At 41.3% G+C, this 17,500-nt stretch overlaps 1 protein-coding gene across 4 annotated transcripts in view; it reads right to left on the bottom strand.

The window, feature by feature from the left end:
• The window catches only part of large2 (LARGE xylosyl- and glucuronyltransferase 2), a 73,550-nt gene that overhangs the window by 12,514 nt on the left and 43,536 nt on the right, over positions 1-17,500 (bottom strand). For 2 of the 4 annotated variants that reach the window (XM_015008405.2, XM_015008404.2), the window contains 2 exons: positions 5,888-6,063; positions 1-9 (listed from right to left, as the gene is read on the bottom strand). The exon at positions 1-9 is cut by the window's left edge and continues 278 nt beyond it. In XM_015008405.2, coding sequence (XP_014863891.2) covers positions 1-9; positions 5,888-5,987 — 109 coding nt within the window. In that variant the 5' untranslated portion in view covers positions 5,988-6,063. Of the gene's footprint in view, positions 10-5,887; positions 6,064-17,489 lie in introns of all 4 variants that reach the window. The other 2 variants (XM_015008406.2, XM_088004512.1) reach the window with 2 other exon arrangements.

Consider the following 17,500-nt stretch of genomic DNA (forward strand, 5'->3'; position numbering starts at 1 on the left):
AGCGGCCATCTTAGGAGGAACGACACGGCAACCGGCGTTAGCTTAAACTCTGAGATAGTTTACCAGCTGTGATAAAAATGTTTAAAAAACTGGATTTCTGTTACCAACATGGTTTAAAATCTACTGAAAACAACTTTTTCCTAACAGACTAGAGTTGAATATGAAGCATAAAATGCTTCTTTTTGTCCAATTGTATTCTGCAGCCAAACATCAGAACCAGAATCCGTGAAGCTGAACTTTGGGCTTCCAATCATCACGTCTCCATCAGAGTCACCGCCGCCATTGTTGTTTTCTCATCTGCGACACAAACAGACTGAGAATCTGTGAGCTAAACCTTCTCTAGAGTCTCACACTTCAAAATTGGCTCATCGCACTTCCTCCTCCTCTTCCTCCCCAGGAGGCTCACTTCTGTCTGAAACGTTGGCGGGTCTTTGCTAAGAAAGAAAATCCTCCAAAACTGAAGGAACATTAAGGTTGGATAACCTGCAGTTCACCCTAAAAACACACAAACGATGGAAATGAGACGTAACTGGTGTTAAAAAGAACTGGACTGACGTCGTCTTCTTCTCTTTGGGTTTTTCTCTCGGTTCTGTCCCCAAACCAAACAACATTATCGCTGTAGCGTCTTTCCTTTCAGTGAAGCTCTTTTCTCTTACTGTCTGTCAGCAGAAGACGGACTGAATTCTCTGAGAAAAGCATTAAATGCTGCATTTAGACCCTCAGTCAACATGAATGTTAAACTGTAATAATCTTACCAGTTTTTAACACTAATTCAGATTAAAAAAATCTAACATCTGATCTGAACTTGAGAGAAAAGGTCTGGTGGACGATTCAAAACAACCAAGTCTTACCAGGATTAGGGAAGCGAAGGGTTAAATGTTCAAAGGAACTGAAGCAATCGACTGATTCAGACCAAAAATCAAACTTTGGTTCGGTTGAAGTGAACTCTGCAGATCGCTCCAAAAGCAGGAAGTGGAATACAGCGCAGGGCATTCTGGGTAAATACAACCAAAACAAACGCACCTGTCTAACTCTAAGAGGGGAAACGGCTCGTGACGTTTTACCAACAACAAAATAGAAACAGCTGAAGATGGGAAGCTAGTTTTCTTTGCACTTCTTGAAGACAGAAGTTGAGATCTGTCTTCTTCTTAAGTTTTCATGTCATTTCCTTCAGTGGTTCTTGGAGCAGCGCCCCCGCAGGCCAGGCGGGGAACAGGCTGCTGAAAGGGTTCGGTTGGTTTGACTCAGAGCAGAGAGAAAGAGAACCACAGCATGATTGACAGCACTAAGACCCTCCTCTTGGCTCCGTTTCTGCTTTTCTGGCTGTAGCAAAACGCAGAGGAAATCGATTTTTTTCACAGATTATGTCTCACTATGCTGTCAAAATAGTTTTAACTGTGAAAAGCATAAACTTTAATAAAAGTTACTTACTGCAGCTTTAAAGCTCTGCCCTTTGAGGTAGTTTCCACATTACCTCACAGAGGCTTTCTGGGGAAAATGTGCCGTAAATCTGGATTTTAATTGATTTTACAACTATTTTTCTGCCTTTCAGCAGAAGAAGACTCATTTTCCTCCTCTGCTCTACATTTAAACTGCTAACAGCTGAGTTTAGTCATGGAGAATAATCAGGTCATTTCTAGCCTTTGAGAGAAAACTCAAAGATATCCAGAATCTGGACGATTCTGAACTGCGTGTCTGTTAGGAGCCAGATCTAATTCACTTTGGCTGTTTTTCTGCCAAAAGGACAGAAATGCAAATTGGTGGCCTGAACACTGGGATCCGACTGGAGCGGCTCAGAAATGGAAATGTGTGCAGCATCTGCCAACGCTGCGTCCTCTCCTGTTTGTCCGCTTAGCGCCGCTCAGTGTATCGCTCTGCATGATGCTGACGCATCGGTTCGTTTCCTCTCGCATATGAAATGTAATCATAATAACCGACGGCAGCGCTCAGAACAAGGTGTTAATCACGGCGTTCCAGGTAATAGTCACATCCCGTAAAACAGCATCAGCCCACGGAGAACAGAAAACATGAAAAACTCCCGTTTCCTGGTGAGACTTAACTCTGGCAGCGGCTCAGTGCGACACACACACACTCAGACAGGCACACACACTCACACACACATACTCACGCACACACACTCAGACAGGCACACACACTCACACACACACACTCACACACGCACACACACCTACAGCCTGCTTCCAAACATCACTTTGTTCCAGCAGCAGAAACACTCAGAACAACAAACAGCAGCTGAAAATATTCCCACAGAAATGATCCTCAGATTAAACCGGATTAAACACAAGATCCAGTTTTTATGCTGAAAATATTTTTACAAGATCGATTATTTTTCAGTCAATTTTTAAGTAAAAATAATGATGAATTTATGGCAGATGGATGGATGGATGGATGGATGGATGATGGATGGATGGATGGATGATGGATGTATGGATGGATGGATGATGGATGGATGGATGGATGGATGGACGGATGATGGATGGATGGATGGATGGATGGTGGATGGATGATGGATGGATGACGGATGTATAGATGGATGGATGGATGGATGGATGGATGATGGATGGATGGATGATGGATGGATGGATGGATGGATGGATGGATGATGGATGGATGGATGATGGATGGATGATGGATGTATAGATGGATGGATGGATGGATGATGTATGGATGGATGGATGGATGGATGGATGATGGATGGATGGATGGATGGATGATGGATGTATAGATGATGGATGGATGGATGGATGGATGGATGGATGGATGATGGATGTATGGATGGACGGATGATGGATGGATGGATGGATGATGGATGGATGGATGATGGATGTATGGATGGATGGATGATGGATGTATGGATGAATGGATGATGGATGGATGGATGGATGGATGGATGGATGATGGATGATGGATGGATGTATAGATGGATGATGGATGGATGGATGGATGGATGGATGGATGGATGATGGATGTATGGATGATGGATGGATGGATGATGGATGTATGGATGGATGGATGATGGATGGATGGATGGATGGATGGATGGATGGACGGATGATGGATGGATGTATGGATGGATGGATGATGGATGAATGGATGGATGGATGGATGGATGGATGTATGGATGGATGATGGATGTATGGATGGATGATGGATGTATGGATGGATGGATGATGGATGTATGGATGTATGGATGGATGGATGGATGGATGGATGGACGGATGATGGATGGATGGATGGATGGATGGATGATGGATGGATGGATGATGGATGGATGGATGATGGATGGATGATGGATGATGGATGTATAGATGGATGGATGGATGGATGGATGATGGATGTATAGATGGATGGAAGGATGATGGATGGATGGATGATGGATGGATGATGGATGGATGGATGGATGGATGGATGATGGATGGATGTATAGATGGATGGAAGGATGATGGATGGATGGATGATGGATGGATGATGGATGGATGGATGGATGGATGGATGATGGATGTATAGATGGCTGGATGGATGGATGGATGATGGATGGATGTATAGATGGATGATGGATGTATAGATGGATGGATGGATGATGGATGGATGTATAGATGGATGGAAGGATGGATGGATGGACGGATGGATGGATGTATGGATGGATGATGGATGGATGTATAGATAGATGGATGGATGGATGGATGGATGGATGGACGGATGATGGATGTATGGATGGATGGATGATGGATGGATGTATAGATGGATGGAAAGATGGATGGATGGACGGATGGATGGATGTATGAATGGATGATGGATGGATGTATAGATAGATGGATGGATGGATGGATGGATGGATGGATGGACGGATGGAAGGATGGATGGATGTATAGATGGATGGAAGGATGGATGGATGGACGGATGTATGGATGGATGGATGATGGATGGATGTATAGATGGATGGAAAGATGATGGATGGGTGGATGTATGTATGTATGGGTGGATGGATGATGGATGGATGATGGATGGATGGATGGAAGGATGGATGTATGTATGTATGGATGATGGATGGATGATGGATGGATGGATGATGGATGGATGTATGTATGGGTGGATGGATGATGGATGGATGATGGATGGATGGATGGATGTATGTATGGGTGGATGGATGATGGATGGATGATGGATGGATGGATGGAAGGATGGATGTATGTATGTATGGATGATGGATGGATGATGGATGGATGGATGGATGATGGATGGATGGAAAGATGATGGATGGATGGATGGATGGATGGATGGATGGATGGATGGATGGACGGATGATGGATGGATGGATGTATGTATGTATGGATGATGGATGGATGGATGGATGATGGATGGATGTATAGATGGATGGAAAGATGATGGATGGATGGATGGATGGATGGATGGTGGATGGATGATGGATGTATAGATGGATGGATGGATGATGGATGGATGGATGGATGGAAGGAAGGAAGGATGGATGGATGGATGATGGATGGATGGATGGAAGGATGGATGTATGTATGTATGGATGATGGATGGATGATGGATGGATGGAAAGATGATGGATGGATGGATGGATGGATGGTGGATGGATGATGGATGGATGATGGATGTATAGATGGATGGATGGATGATGGATGGATGGATGATGGATGGATGTATAGATGGATGGAAAGATGATGGATGGATGGATGGATGGATGGTGGATGGATGATGGATGGATGATGGATGTATAGATGGATGGATGGATGATGGATGGATGGATGATGGATGGATGGATGGCTGGAAGGAAGGAAGGATGGATGGATGGATGATGGATGGATGGATGGATGGATGGATGGATGGATGGATGGATGGATGGATGGATGGATGGATGGATGGATGGATGGATGGATGGATGGATGGATGGATGACTGACTGGTCGGGTTCCTGTTAAAGGGAGGTCTTCCTCTCCACTGTCGCCTCATGCATGATCAGAATGAGGAATTGCTGTAAAGTCAACAACTCGATTGTTCATTATTAAAATTAATATTATTGACTTGGACCGAACCGAACAACTAGCAGGGTCATTTCCCTCCCTCCCTCCATCCCTCCCTCCATCCCTCCCTCCCTCTTTTTCTCTCCCTCCCTCCTGACCCTGGTGGCATGATGGGAATGTTCACTCGCCCGTCTGAGGGAGGAAAAACGCCACATTCAGTTTGTTCTCCACACAGAGGAAAGCTGCTGCTCCAGTTTTCATTTTCATCATAGTTTACTGGTTTACTGGTTTATTTTCCTGCTAGATGTAAATAAAATGCAGAAGTGCAGCTTTAATTCTGGCTCTGAACACACAGATTCCCCTGTGGCATTATGGGTAATCTGTGAAATGGGTTGAAGAATCGAACTTTGTGGTGAGATCAAGGAAAACTGAGCTGAGCTGGATTAAAATCTGGACCGGTTACAGTGAGGCAGAGGTGTCCAAAGTGCGGCTCAGGGGCCGTTTGCGGCCCTTGAAGTGATTTTGCACGGCCCTAAAGTGTGACACAAGTTTTAGTTTTTAATTTGATTTAATTTGTAAAAAACATTTTTACTAAATGAAGACTTGGGCGTTCCTCTTTAATGAGCTTTTCAAAATAAAGCAGGAGTGAACCAAAACACAAAAATGTAGAATAATACGATCAAGCTGAAAAAAATTAAGATTTTTTTCTAATTTGTCAAACCTGCAAAACCTTTTTCATGTTTTAAATCTTCAATAAGCCCAGAGAAATGTGATCGCCATCATGTTCAGCAAAATAGTTTTTGCAAAAACAAAAACATTAAGAAGTTTGTCTGAGTTTGAGTCCGACCCAAACCGACCCGGCAGAACCGCTTTACTCACTCTCCAGGTTTCCTGCCAGCAGGTAGAGCCAGGTGAGCAGGACGACGGCAGTCAGAGACGCCACCAGCAGCTTCAGGCGCCCGCGGCACAGCAGGTGCATGATGGGACGGCGGCGGTCGGGTCGGGTGCTCAGGTGGGGCTCAGTCCGTCTTCAGCTCCCTGCAGCATCCTTTCATCTGAGGAGACACAACGGGTCAGAACCAGAGTTACTAAAACACAAGAAACATTTTCAATAACTGAATGAAACTTTAACTGGGACTAAACTGTGTTCAGAAAACTAAAACCTGCTGAAATTATAGATATTTGTCCTTTTTGTGTTTATTAATCCATTTACTAGACTTTCACACTGACGTGAAACTATTATTTTTTCACCACAAAGCAGTTCAGCTAAGCTAATCTGCAAAATGGCGGCAGCAAAAGGAGGGAGGAAACTCCAGTCAGCTGATTGTTCAACATGAACCAAATGAACCAAAGAGTGAAAAAACAACTAAAACTAAAAATGAAACAATATTTAAAACAAACACTGTAAAAACTAATTTAAACTAACCAAGTTAAACAAACAAAATAAAACTATAATGACAAACTTTTTTAATGATTCTGGTCTGAACACAGGAAGTGGTTCATCAGACATGCTTTCCTCCCAGTTCGGTTGGGAATTAAAAATAATCCCTGGGATTAAACATCTGTTTTACATCATCAGCCAAAAGACAGAAACCAGCAACATTTACACTCATGAACCAAAACAAGAAGATTTACAACAAACTTTAGTTTATGTTGAAAAAAAACCTCAAACAAAAGTTAGGAGGGAAATTTGAGATCCAGTCTAGTTTTCCTGATTTCCCTCCCTGTGTATTTAAACCCACCTGTTGTCTTTGTCTCATGTCAGTTGTTGTTTTACGTCTCTGCTCTGAACTGCTAAGTCCTGGTTAGCGTTAGCTCTCGTTGTCAGTGCATCAGCTGCTACCGGTGATTAGCTGTGTGCTAACTCTCTGCCTGTGTTGGACTGTTTGAGCTTCATCATTAAATTCATCATCTGGGTCTCAGCGTCGTCCTCACCACCTCTCATTCACCACATCATGACGAGGACATATTTAATATAAACATGTTGGAATGAGAGTTTTAAAGTCGTGAAGAAACAGTTGGAAAAACAAAAAACTCAACGACAAATGCAGAAAATTATTGTAAAGTTACAGAAACAAGAAAAAGTCAGGGACTGTGAGGCAGCTAATTTCAGATTACAAATCAGATTTTTGGAGGTTAAAGGCAAAATAAATGATTTTTAATTCTGCATGAAGCATCGAATCCAGGAGTTTGTTTTCTGTTGGCAGAGCGGAGATAAGGAAGTCTGTAGATGTTAGCGCTACGCTGGTTTCCACTTGGTCCTGCATTTTAGGATGTTTGAACTATAAATAGGGAGCCTGATCTGGTTCTTAAAAACAGGTTATCTACGTTCAGACGCTGGTGATACTGGATAATTGTACTTACTTTTTGGAGTAGTTTTACTGCACTGTACTTTTTTCTTTTACTTCAGTAATATTATTATTGCTGCTCTTACTTGCGTAGATTAATTTAAAGAAACTCCACAGATTGGAAATATTAGATTCTTAAATTTATTCAATGTATGACCTAATATTTATGCACATTTGAGCCTAGTTAACATTTCATACATGTCACTGTTTACATCATAATTGTTCATTTTGTATTACATGGTCATGTTGCATACAGGTCTGTATAAAACCCGTTTCTGCTGGTCTGCAGGCGGTTCGCTGGAATCACTGATAACTGCAGAACAAAGAGGAACACGAGTTCCTTCAGAGTGACGCAGCATTAAACGCAGCACAAATATCTGCTTGTCTTGTGGCTCAAAGGAGAGCAGAAAGCCCTCCAACGCTCATTTAAACTTCCCAAGTATGATTTATGAGTTAATTAGAGAGGCTGATGTATGCGCTGGATGCCGTCAGGAGCCATGAAAGCTGCTGAGACGGCCAAGAAAAGAAGACGAATGGAGAGCAAAGATTAGGAGAAAGAGGTGAAGAGGTGACAGGAATTACTGGAAGGAGAAAAGGACAAAGAGTGGAGAAAAAGGGAATAAAGGAGCGGAGAGATAAATACAGCGAACAGGGAAGGTGAAAGGAGGAGAGGCGATAAAAGGAAAAGCAAAGATTAAACGGAGCGAAGGCAGAAAGATTAGACGACAGAGAAAACAAAGAGGGAGCGATAAACCGGAGCAGATAATAAACAGGAAGATTCTGTTCAGCAGATTAAATAAGCAGAGAGGAGACGGTGGAGGTGATAAACCGGGCCGGGACAGAACCCGGATAACCCGCCTCTAATTACGACAATAAAACCCAAACGACTGGCTGACAGAGGCCGGCGCCGCGGGCGCCAAGTTAAAACGCAGCAGCAACGACCGGACCGATTCCAGAACCCCGAGCCCAGAAAAACCCGGAAGCACAGAGAGAGTCGGGTCAGAGGAACAACGAAAACACAGAGGGAAGATCTGATGTGGGTTCGTTTCTCTGGAGTTTAGATCCAAAGGAAGAACGTCCAGGTGGGCAGGGAGGCAGAAGTTCTGCCGGACCGGACCGGACCGGACTGGGATTTTAACTGACAGATCAGAACCAAGCAGAGCTGTGAAACTGAAGGTTTGTTTCTAAAACCAAAGTCACCATAATATTCAAGCTCTGCCACGGATTCTGACTTTGACTAGGCCATTCTGACCCATTAATAGCTCCGATGTAACCCGTCCCATCAGGGCGGGGCCAGAGTTAATAAATGAGATTTATTTAAATCTTATTGCCGTTTCTGTTTCTGGAGGGTCTTCCATTAAAGCCAGACGTGTGGAGCAATCGAGTGGAACGGCCCAGTCAAAGTCCAACTGAGAGTGTGTGGTGAGACGATGAAGAGGACGATCTCACACACTTCCTCTTCCAGCCTGGATTTTCCCGGCGTTCCGAGCTGCTGCAGCAGCCGAACGGGATGGTAATGAAATTACGGGCCTGAAGCGGCGCGGCGGTTCGGGCGCCGTCCGCGGCGCCGCTCTGAGCACGGAGCTCATCACCGGGACGACGGCTCTGATTAGCAGAATAATCAGCAGGCGCTTCTTCCATTAGAGCAGATAAGAGAGCAGAGCAGCAATCAACTCCCCTCGCGCTCTGCGCTGACCTCCCTGACCTCTGAAGAGGAGCTCCGCCTCCTGACACCAGATTCTGATCTGCTCCAAAAAAACCCGTTTCAAGATTAAACTCCCTGAGATCATCCCTCCTGTCTTCTAATCACCGCTCTCTGTGCCAGCAGGAGGCGCTGTAATGAGGTCTTTCTCTCTCTGACCCTTAATTATCTGCCTTGATCTGAACCGAGACGTCAGGCTGAATTTCACAGGCAGCTGGAGTTAAAAGTGACCGTGACGAGCCGAGCAGAGAAGGGTCGGAGGTCACGCCAAGGGACGGGTCGAGACTTTCAGGAACCGACCTCTGAATAACGGCTTTACAGACGAATCAGTCGGGATCCGACCCAAACGGCCCTCCTGCTTCCTGATCCTGCGTTTCCCTCACAAACACCTCCTCCTTTCCAAACTTTTATTTCCAGTTAATGTTTGACCCATTTTTAAAACTCTAACTTGAAATTTCACTGTGAATGTACAGCAGATATTTCTACAGCAAAATAAGCCTGGAATAAAACATTAAAACTCGGTTTGTTCAGTGAAACCGCGGCTGAACAAACCGTTTCTGCAGCCAACAAAACCTCAACCTCACTTAAAGACAATAACCGACATGTACAGATATTTATATATTTATATGATGATAGAAATAAACATCAGTTAAAGTCGGCCCAGTTTTACTTACTGATACTTAAAGACAAATACAGACACAGATGCTATGGCATCATTTCATCCATCCGTAGTCAAAAGTTCAGTATTGTGGCTTTAAAAGCAGATTATCTTTCAAATCAGATTATTATTGATTATTATGATAACGAGGCCGTCTAACTTAAAGACTCACCAATAAAATGCTAAAAACACCAGAGGAAACATCAGGTTGTTTACTGCAACTCCAAATGTCTGCTAAATTGCTCGACGTGCCATTTTTTAAATAAAACTCAACACAAATAGTCTTTTTACAGAGTTTAATATATTTTGAGAGAACCAGACATTTCCAGCCTGAATCTTTCTGGGGTATGAATAATTGTGGACTGAAGTGAATCTGAAACTTTCAGTCAGGACTGAAATGATTTCTGCTTCCTGAGCCTCAGACGACTTTCACTTTTTATGTGTTTTAAATTAGCATTTTAATGTTTCTTTTTATTCTTTTTAAAGTAACTTCAGCTGCAGCAAAAAACTCCAGCTCTTAAAATGTTTGATCAGCGATTTATTTTTTATTATATTGACGTTTCATCAACATGTTCCAGATGTTCCCAGAATTTAATCTTTGCCTCCCGTCTTTTTGTCGACGCAGCAGATTCTGCTGAATGTCTCCATGTTTTTATCCTTCACAGGATAAAAATAAAAACCATAAGAAACGTGGACTTTGTGAGGAACGGTTCCTCAGACATGAACAGAACGGTTCTTATCGGCCCGTCCGGCTCCGTTGGATCCAGTTTTAGATATTTAAACGATGCAGCAGGTTCCTGCAGAACAGGATCTGTTACATCTGCAGCTGGAGGATCTGCGATTGGTTTATAATTTCAGTTTTTGAACCCTAAAGTCAACAAAGCAACAGCTTTGAAATGAGGAACGTCAGTCAGAGTGGAGCTTTGATCATAATCTGTAAAATAAATAGAGAAAACAACCAAAAGTTGACGGAAACCTGATGGCCGATCCGATCAGCTCAGTGGAGAAACTCCAGGCTGGACAGGAAGGAACAACGTCTGATCCGGAAGATCCGGGTCGGATTTTACTCAAAGCTTGTCCAGATGTAGTCGCGTCTTTATAAAAACTAAATATCACTGAAATGGAGGGGTCACGTGACCGAGATCGAGATGGCAGCACATTGAACAGCTCCAAGGACGGTGTTCCGAATTTTCTCTTAAAACCCTTGCAAGAGCAGTAAAGAAGGCTCAAAAGATACGACACTGATATGTCTAAAGCTTCGTCTGTGAAACAGTGCGACATTTTCTCAAAAAGACGCAAGACAACCACCAAAACAGCACCGAGTTCAACGTGCGGTGAAGAAGCTAACATGGCTAGCATAGCTGAAGTGCTGGAGGAGCTAAAGTCACTCCGGTCGGACTTTGGAGTTAAGCTGGATAGTATAGACGAAAGACTGACTGGAATGGCAGGCGCTATGACTGCACTGGAGGCTAAAGTGTCTGAGGTTAAACAGGACCTATTAAACCAGGCGGCTCATATGGAAGAGGCTGAGGCTCGCATTGCTGAAGTAGAAGGCTCGCTTGAAAAAGCAGAAACATCGTTGACTGCAGCTATGAAACGAATCCAACTCCTTGAGGCCAAAACAGATGACCTGGAGAACCGAGGAAGGCGAAAGAACCTGCGGGTCCTTGGCCTCCGAGAAGGAGCAGAAGGAAGACAGTCGCTTTTCGACTTTATTAGCAACATGCTACCGAGGTGGCTGGAACTCGCACCGGACAAGACATTCACACTGGAACGGGTTCACCGCACACCAGCCTCCGGGAAACCAAACCAGGGCAGAGCGGTCCTGATTCGCTTCTTAAAGTTCCCGGAGAAGGAATTTGTGTACCGAGAGGCAAGGAAAAGAGATATTATGCAAGACGGAGCCAAAATCACGTTTGCACAGGACCTATCGGCGGAGACCGTACGGATCAGACGCGGGTTCCACCCGGTAGTGAAGCTGTTTGTCGACATCGGTGCATTCCGCGGATTCCAACACAACCCCTGCAAACTTCGAGTTCTCCACGGCGGAAAGATTCATCTCTTCTCAACTCCTCAAGAAGCTGAAACATTTTACAAGACTCTTCCAAAATAAACACAGCGGATGCCTCTGATCAGTGAGTCGTGGTTAAGAACTGATAAGACATTTTATGTGGCTGTTTCTCAACAACCTGATCATAATCAGGATGCGGACTAAGTTAATGGGAAGTTAATATAAACATAGCCGACTGCTCTTATGTGCTCACATATTCGAAGTCTAATTTGAACTGTTTTGGCATTAATGCTAAAAGTTAAGCATTAAGCAAGTTATTACCGTTCTATCAAGGGTTAATGGTATTATTTTATAGGGAGACACTGTCTGCTGTGGAGGTCTTTGGTGATGTCATGTTGACTAGTTGCTCCTCAGTAATGTGGATCAACGTCCTCCAGAAATTGGGTTCAAGGGGAGGGGGAGGCATTTCAGATAAAGAAATGCAAAAGTTCTTTTGGGGATTGTTCAGGACTAGTTCTGTGTCTTGTATGGTTGAATGTGTGAATGTATGTGCAAACCTGCATTTTCTGCACTATTTTTGCTTACTTTATTTTAGTATAACAGTAAATTAACCTGATATGGAAAAAATACCTAAAGGAAATGGTTTAAATATCAAAATTACAAGCTGGAATGTCAGAGGAATACGAAAACTAACTAAATTGAAACAAGTATTAGACCGACTAAAACATTTGAAATCTAAAATATTTTTTTTACAAGAATCTCATTTGACTGACTCAGAAATACATTGGATAACTAAAAGATGGCAGGGCCAGGTATACCACTCTTCCTTTACCAGTCATGCCAGAGGAGTTATTATTCTTATACATAAGTCAATAACATTTCAAGTTACAAGGACAATTAAAGACCCATATGGGAGATATATTATTGTGCAGGGACATATTTCAACATTAAAACTAAATTTGATAAATATTTATGGACCAAATAATGATAATCCATCTTTTTATGAAAATTTATTCTTAACCTTGTCAACCTTGGAGGGATTTTATATTATAGGAGGGGACTTTAATTGTACCCTTAACCCAAGCCTGGATAAATCTACTCAAATTGATACCAGTCATTCACAAACCAGGAAAATACTCCTTAATTATATAAAAGATTTAAGAATAAATGAAGTATGGCGAACAAGAAACCCAACTAATAAAGAATTTTCATGTTATTCAAGCTCACACCAATCCCATTCGCGTATTGATTATTTTCTTATCTCCGCGGAGTTACTGCCTTACGTGGAGAACTGCTGGTACAATAGTATTGTAATTAGTGATCATGCTGCAATGTCCTTGGAAATTAAAGTAAATAAGACTGACCAAGGGATGAAACGATGGAGGATGCAGACAATCTTGCTAAAAGACTCAAAATTTGTTACATTTATAGAAACTTGCATTGACCAGTATTTTGAAATGAATAAAGATGAAACAACGGCTAGTATTAGATGGGAAGCTTTTAAAGCTTATATTAGAGGAGAAATTATCAGTTATAGCAGTAATAAAAATAAACAATATAACCAAGAATTAAAATTATTAGAGAGACAAATTAAATCCAGTGAAGCAGAAGTCTATCAGAGCAATGATCAGACAAAATTGCACAAATTGAATGTTTTAAGAATCAGATATGATAAATTGACATCAGAGAAAGTGGCAAAAAAATTAATGTGGACTAAGCAAACATTTTATGATCAAGGAGAAAAGGCTGGTAAATTATTGGCTTGGAGGATAAAACAGATGCAAGCGGAAAGAACTATCAACAGCATAAAATCCAAATCGGACATTTTAACCACAGACCCTTCAGAAATAAATGAAAATTTTAGAGAATTCTACAAAGACTTGTATAAGTCTGAATATTCTGGAAACCAAGACACACAAGCTGCGTTTCTTAATCAATTACAATTCAAAACCCTTTTAGAGGAGGAGAAAACAATTCTCGATAGTCCTTTAACAATAGAAGATCTATCTGAAGCAATAGACAACATGAATAGTGGTAAAACCCCAGGTCCTGATGGACTTCCAATAGAATTTTATAAAACATTTAAAAATAAATTAATCCTACCACTTCTCAACATGTATGAGGAATCATATGAAGCTGGAATACTCCCAGAGTCACTGAGGTTGGCTACAATAATTCTCTTGCTAAAACCAGACAAACCCTCCACTGAATGCTCCTCTTATAGAGGAATCAGTCTTATGGGATGTGATACAAAGATTTTGTGTAAAGCCCTCTCTAGGAGATTAGATAAGTACCTTCCCAGTTTAATAATAGATGACCAACAAGGATTTATTAAAACAAGACAAGGCTATCATAATATAAGACGGGTTCTTAATGTATTGCATGAAAAACATAATTGTAAGGACACAGCAATGTTATCATTAGACGCACGTCAAGCTTTTGATAGAATAGAGTGGGATTATCTGTTTGAAGTGCTCCCCAAATATGGATTGGGTGAAACCTTTATAAAATGGATAAGACTATTATATACTGATCCCATAGCACAAGTTTTAACTAATAACAACATGTCAAAACCTTTTAATTTACAACGGTCAACTAGACAGGGCTGCCCCCTGTCACCTCTACTTTTTGTATTGGCAATAGAACCTCTGGCAATGGCTGTTAGAGCAAATACAGGAATATCTGGTATTAGAATCGGAGGAAGAGATCATCTCATTTCCCTGTTTGCTGATGATATTATATTTTTCATGAGTAATCTGAAGATCAGTATTCCTAAATTATTACATCTAATAAAAGAATTTGGTGAATTTTCAGGCTATACAATTAATAATTCGAAATCAGAGTTAATGTTTCTTAATGAAAAAGAAAGGAGAAGTCCTATTGTGAATACTCCATTTAAAACAACAACAAAAGGTTTTACATACTTGGGCATTAAGGTCACCCCGTCTCTTAATGAAATAAGCGCAACAAATTATAATCCCCTTGTGGAAAAAGTCACAGAAATGCTAAATAGATGGTCAAACCTGCCTATATCTATGATAGGTAGAATAAATTTATTAAAAATGACAATCTTGCCCAAATTTTTATATTATTTTCAAACACTTCCATTGCCGCTGTCAGATTCATTTTATGACAGTCTGGACAAACTATTTAATCAATTTATTTGGAGTAATAGAAAAGCAAGACTCCGTTTAAAACTACTCTATCTGCCCTATGAAAGAGGTGGACTTCAAGTCCCTAATCTCAGATGGTATTATATGGCCGCCCAACTAACATCAGCTACCCATTACTTTTGCCCAACGACACCTCCAGCCTGGGTAGATATTGAACAGCAATCTGTTCCAGATTTCCCCTTAAATACCTTCCTATATTCTTCGGACCTAAAGACATTAAAAAAGACCACAAAAAACCCCTTTTTAAAAAATACGATTATAAACTGGCATGCAGCACACAAACATGTAGGTGAGCGTCCAGAGCTATCACAATTTACCCCAATTTGGGGTAATGAAAAGTTCATCCCAGGAAAAAATGATGGAGGATTTAAATTATGGAAAACCAAAGGCATTCAGAAAATTAAAGATCTATATGTTGATGGCAAGTTACTTACTTTTGATCAGCTATGTAAGAAGTATTTAATACCTCCGAAACATTTTTTTAAATACTTGCAATTGAAAAACTTTATGTCATCAAAACTGAAACAAATAGTTGACATTCCACCCTTAACAAAAATAGAAGAGGTGTGTGTTGGAGATTCAAAAGGGAAAGGTCTTCTTTCTGAGTTCTATAATTTGTTAATGCTTTCCTCTAGAGATTCAGCAATAGTTAAGTTAGATGCTTGGAGGCGAGATACTTTCGAAGATATAGATGAGGAAGACTGGAATCAGGCCTGTTTAAAAGCACAAAAACAAACGATAAACACACGATTTAAACTTTTGCAATATAAATGGCTTATGAGAACCTATATAACACCAGTTAAGCTTCATCATATGTCCAGTGATATTCCAGATACTTGCCCTAAATGTTTGTTTGAAAAAGGAACTCTTCTCCATTGTTTGTGGGAATGTCCTAAAATTCAGAGGTTCTGGAGGGATGTTATTGGGTGTCTATCTGAATTGTTTAAGCTAAAAATTCCATTACAGGTTAAAATCTGTGTTCTAGGAATATACCCAGTGGAATTTAAACAATCACAGAGGAAAACCAAATTGATAGACTATGGACTTCTTCAAGCCAGAAGATCTATAGCATTATGCTGGAGAGGCATGGACGCACCCTCCCTCGGACTCTGGAAGAAGGAAATTGCAAATTCGCTCGGACTGGAAAAGCTAACATACATCGCCAAGGGCAAACAACGGGATTTTGAGACTCTCTGGGAGCCATATATGAAGACCATAGGTACTGAAGGTGGAACTTATTAATGGATGTCTTGTCTACAGTTTCTATTCATATGTTGTTCTGTTGTTTTTCTTTCTCTTTTCTCTAAGTTAATCTAAAAGGTTTTTGATATTTTTGGAACCAAACAAATGCAGGTTTGAAGAGTGAGTGTGGGAGTGAATGGGTGCATGTTGTAATGTTAAGTTTGTTGTGTGTAAATTTGTTATGTCAAAAACGAGAAAATTCAATAAAATATATTGAAAAAAAAAAAAATATCACTGAAATATTGTTAAAAAAAACAAACATTGTAAATGGGGTCAGTTTCTGAAAAGTTTTCATCCACAGGAAACAAATCCGTTGTTTTAAACATGCCAGACCAACAGGGGGCAGTGTAGCGCAAACCCAAGTCAGCCAATCAGATTGCTTCGTAACAACTACGACTTCCTGTTAGGAAAAGCTGCAGGCTTTCAATTCAATTTTGGAAATCTGAGAACGTCAGAGATTTACTGGACGTGTTTTTATTAACCTGTGAGGTTGTGAATGTCTCCGAGTTGCTTCTGGAGAAATAAACTCTAAAAAAACTTCACTTTGCCAATTAAGAAACTAGTTTTTAAGTTTCAGAGTTTGTAACGTTATTGTTGCTGCTTTGCTGCAAAAATTCACTCGACTTGAAAGAAGTTTGACTTGCAGAGAAAAACCAGATTATACTTTTTTATTTTATGCAAAGAAAAAGAAGATTTATGATCTGTTTTCTGTTAAAATATGAAAACAAATCCTCCTTAGAAAAGAGATTTAAAATTGCAGAAAAACATTTTTCTGTTCGCAGTTTGATGATGTTAATGTTTTGACCAGATGAAATGTAAGTTTATTCACATTCTGAGGTGATGTTTTCTTCTGATGCATGTGGATTATGTTCAGCCAGTTTAAGTGTGTTGGATGGAGACTGGAACAGAGTTCGTTCAGCGAATCATTTTTCAGCATGTGAGGACAAGTCGGCTGATCCTCACTTCCTGACTTCCAGTTAAACCAAAGAAGGTAAAAGAAAAAACCCTCCAAAAGCCACAAATCCACCGACCGCCTGCAGAGGAACGAGAGCGAAGCGGCGTCGCACGTTTCGCTTCTAACTCACGAGATCCACAGAAACGAGGGATTCAAACCTCCGATCGTCTTCTGAAGGTTTCAGGGCAGAAGAGCAGAAACGCGGAGCTGCAGGAACCGCAGCAGGAAAACAGTCGGAGGCGTTTCGACCTGCTGGATGCCTGGAAACGGATCGAAGCTTAAACAGGTGGGCCGGCTCTGCAGCGTTTCTGCAGCGCGGTGAGTGGAAACAGGAAGAAACCAGAGCAAACTGCTTAGAGGACAGAAATGGCAGCCGTGACCTTTGCCCCCACCTTCCCACCTG

This window comes from Poecilia mexicana, unplaced genomic scaffold (genome assembly GCF_051168715.1).
Source record: "Poecilia mexicana isolate PSO_F unplaced genomic scaffold, ASM5116871v1 scaffold_3, whole genome shotgun sequence".
Classification (NCBI taxonomy): Eukaryota; Metazoa; Chordata; class Actinopteri; order Cyprinodontiformes; family Poeciliidae; genus Poecilia; species Poecilia mexicana.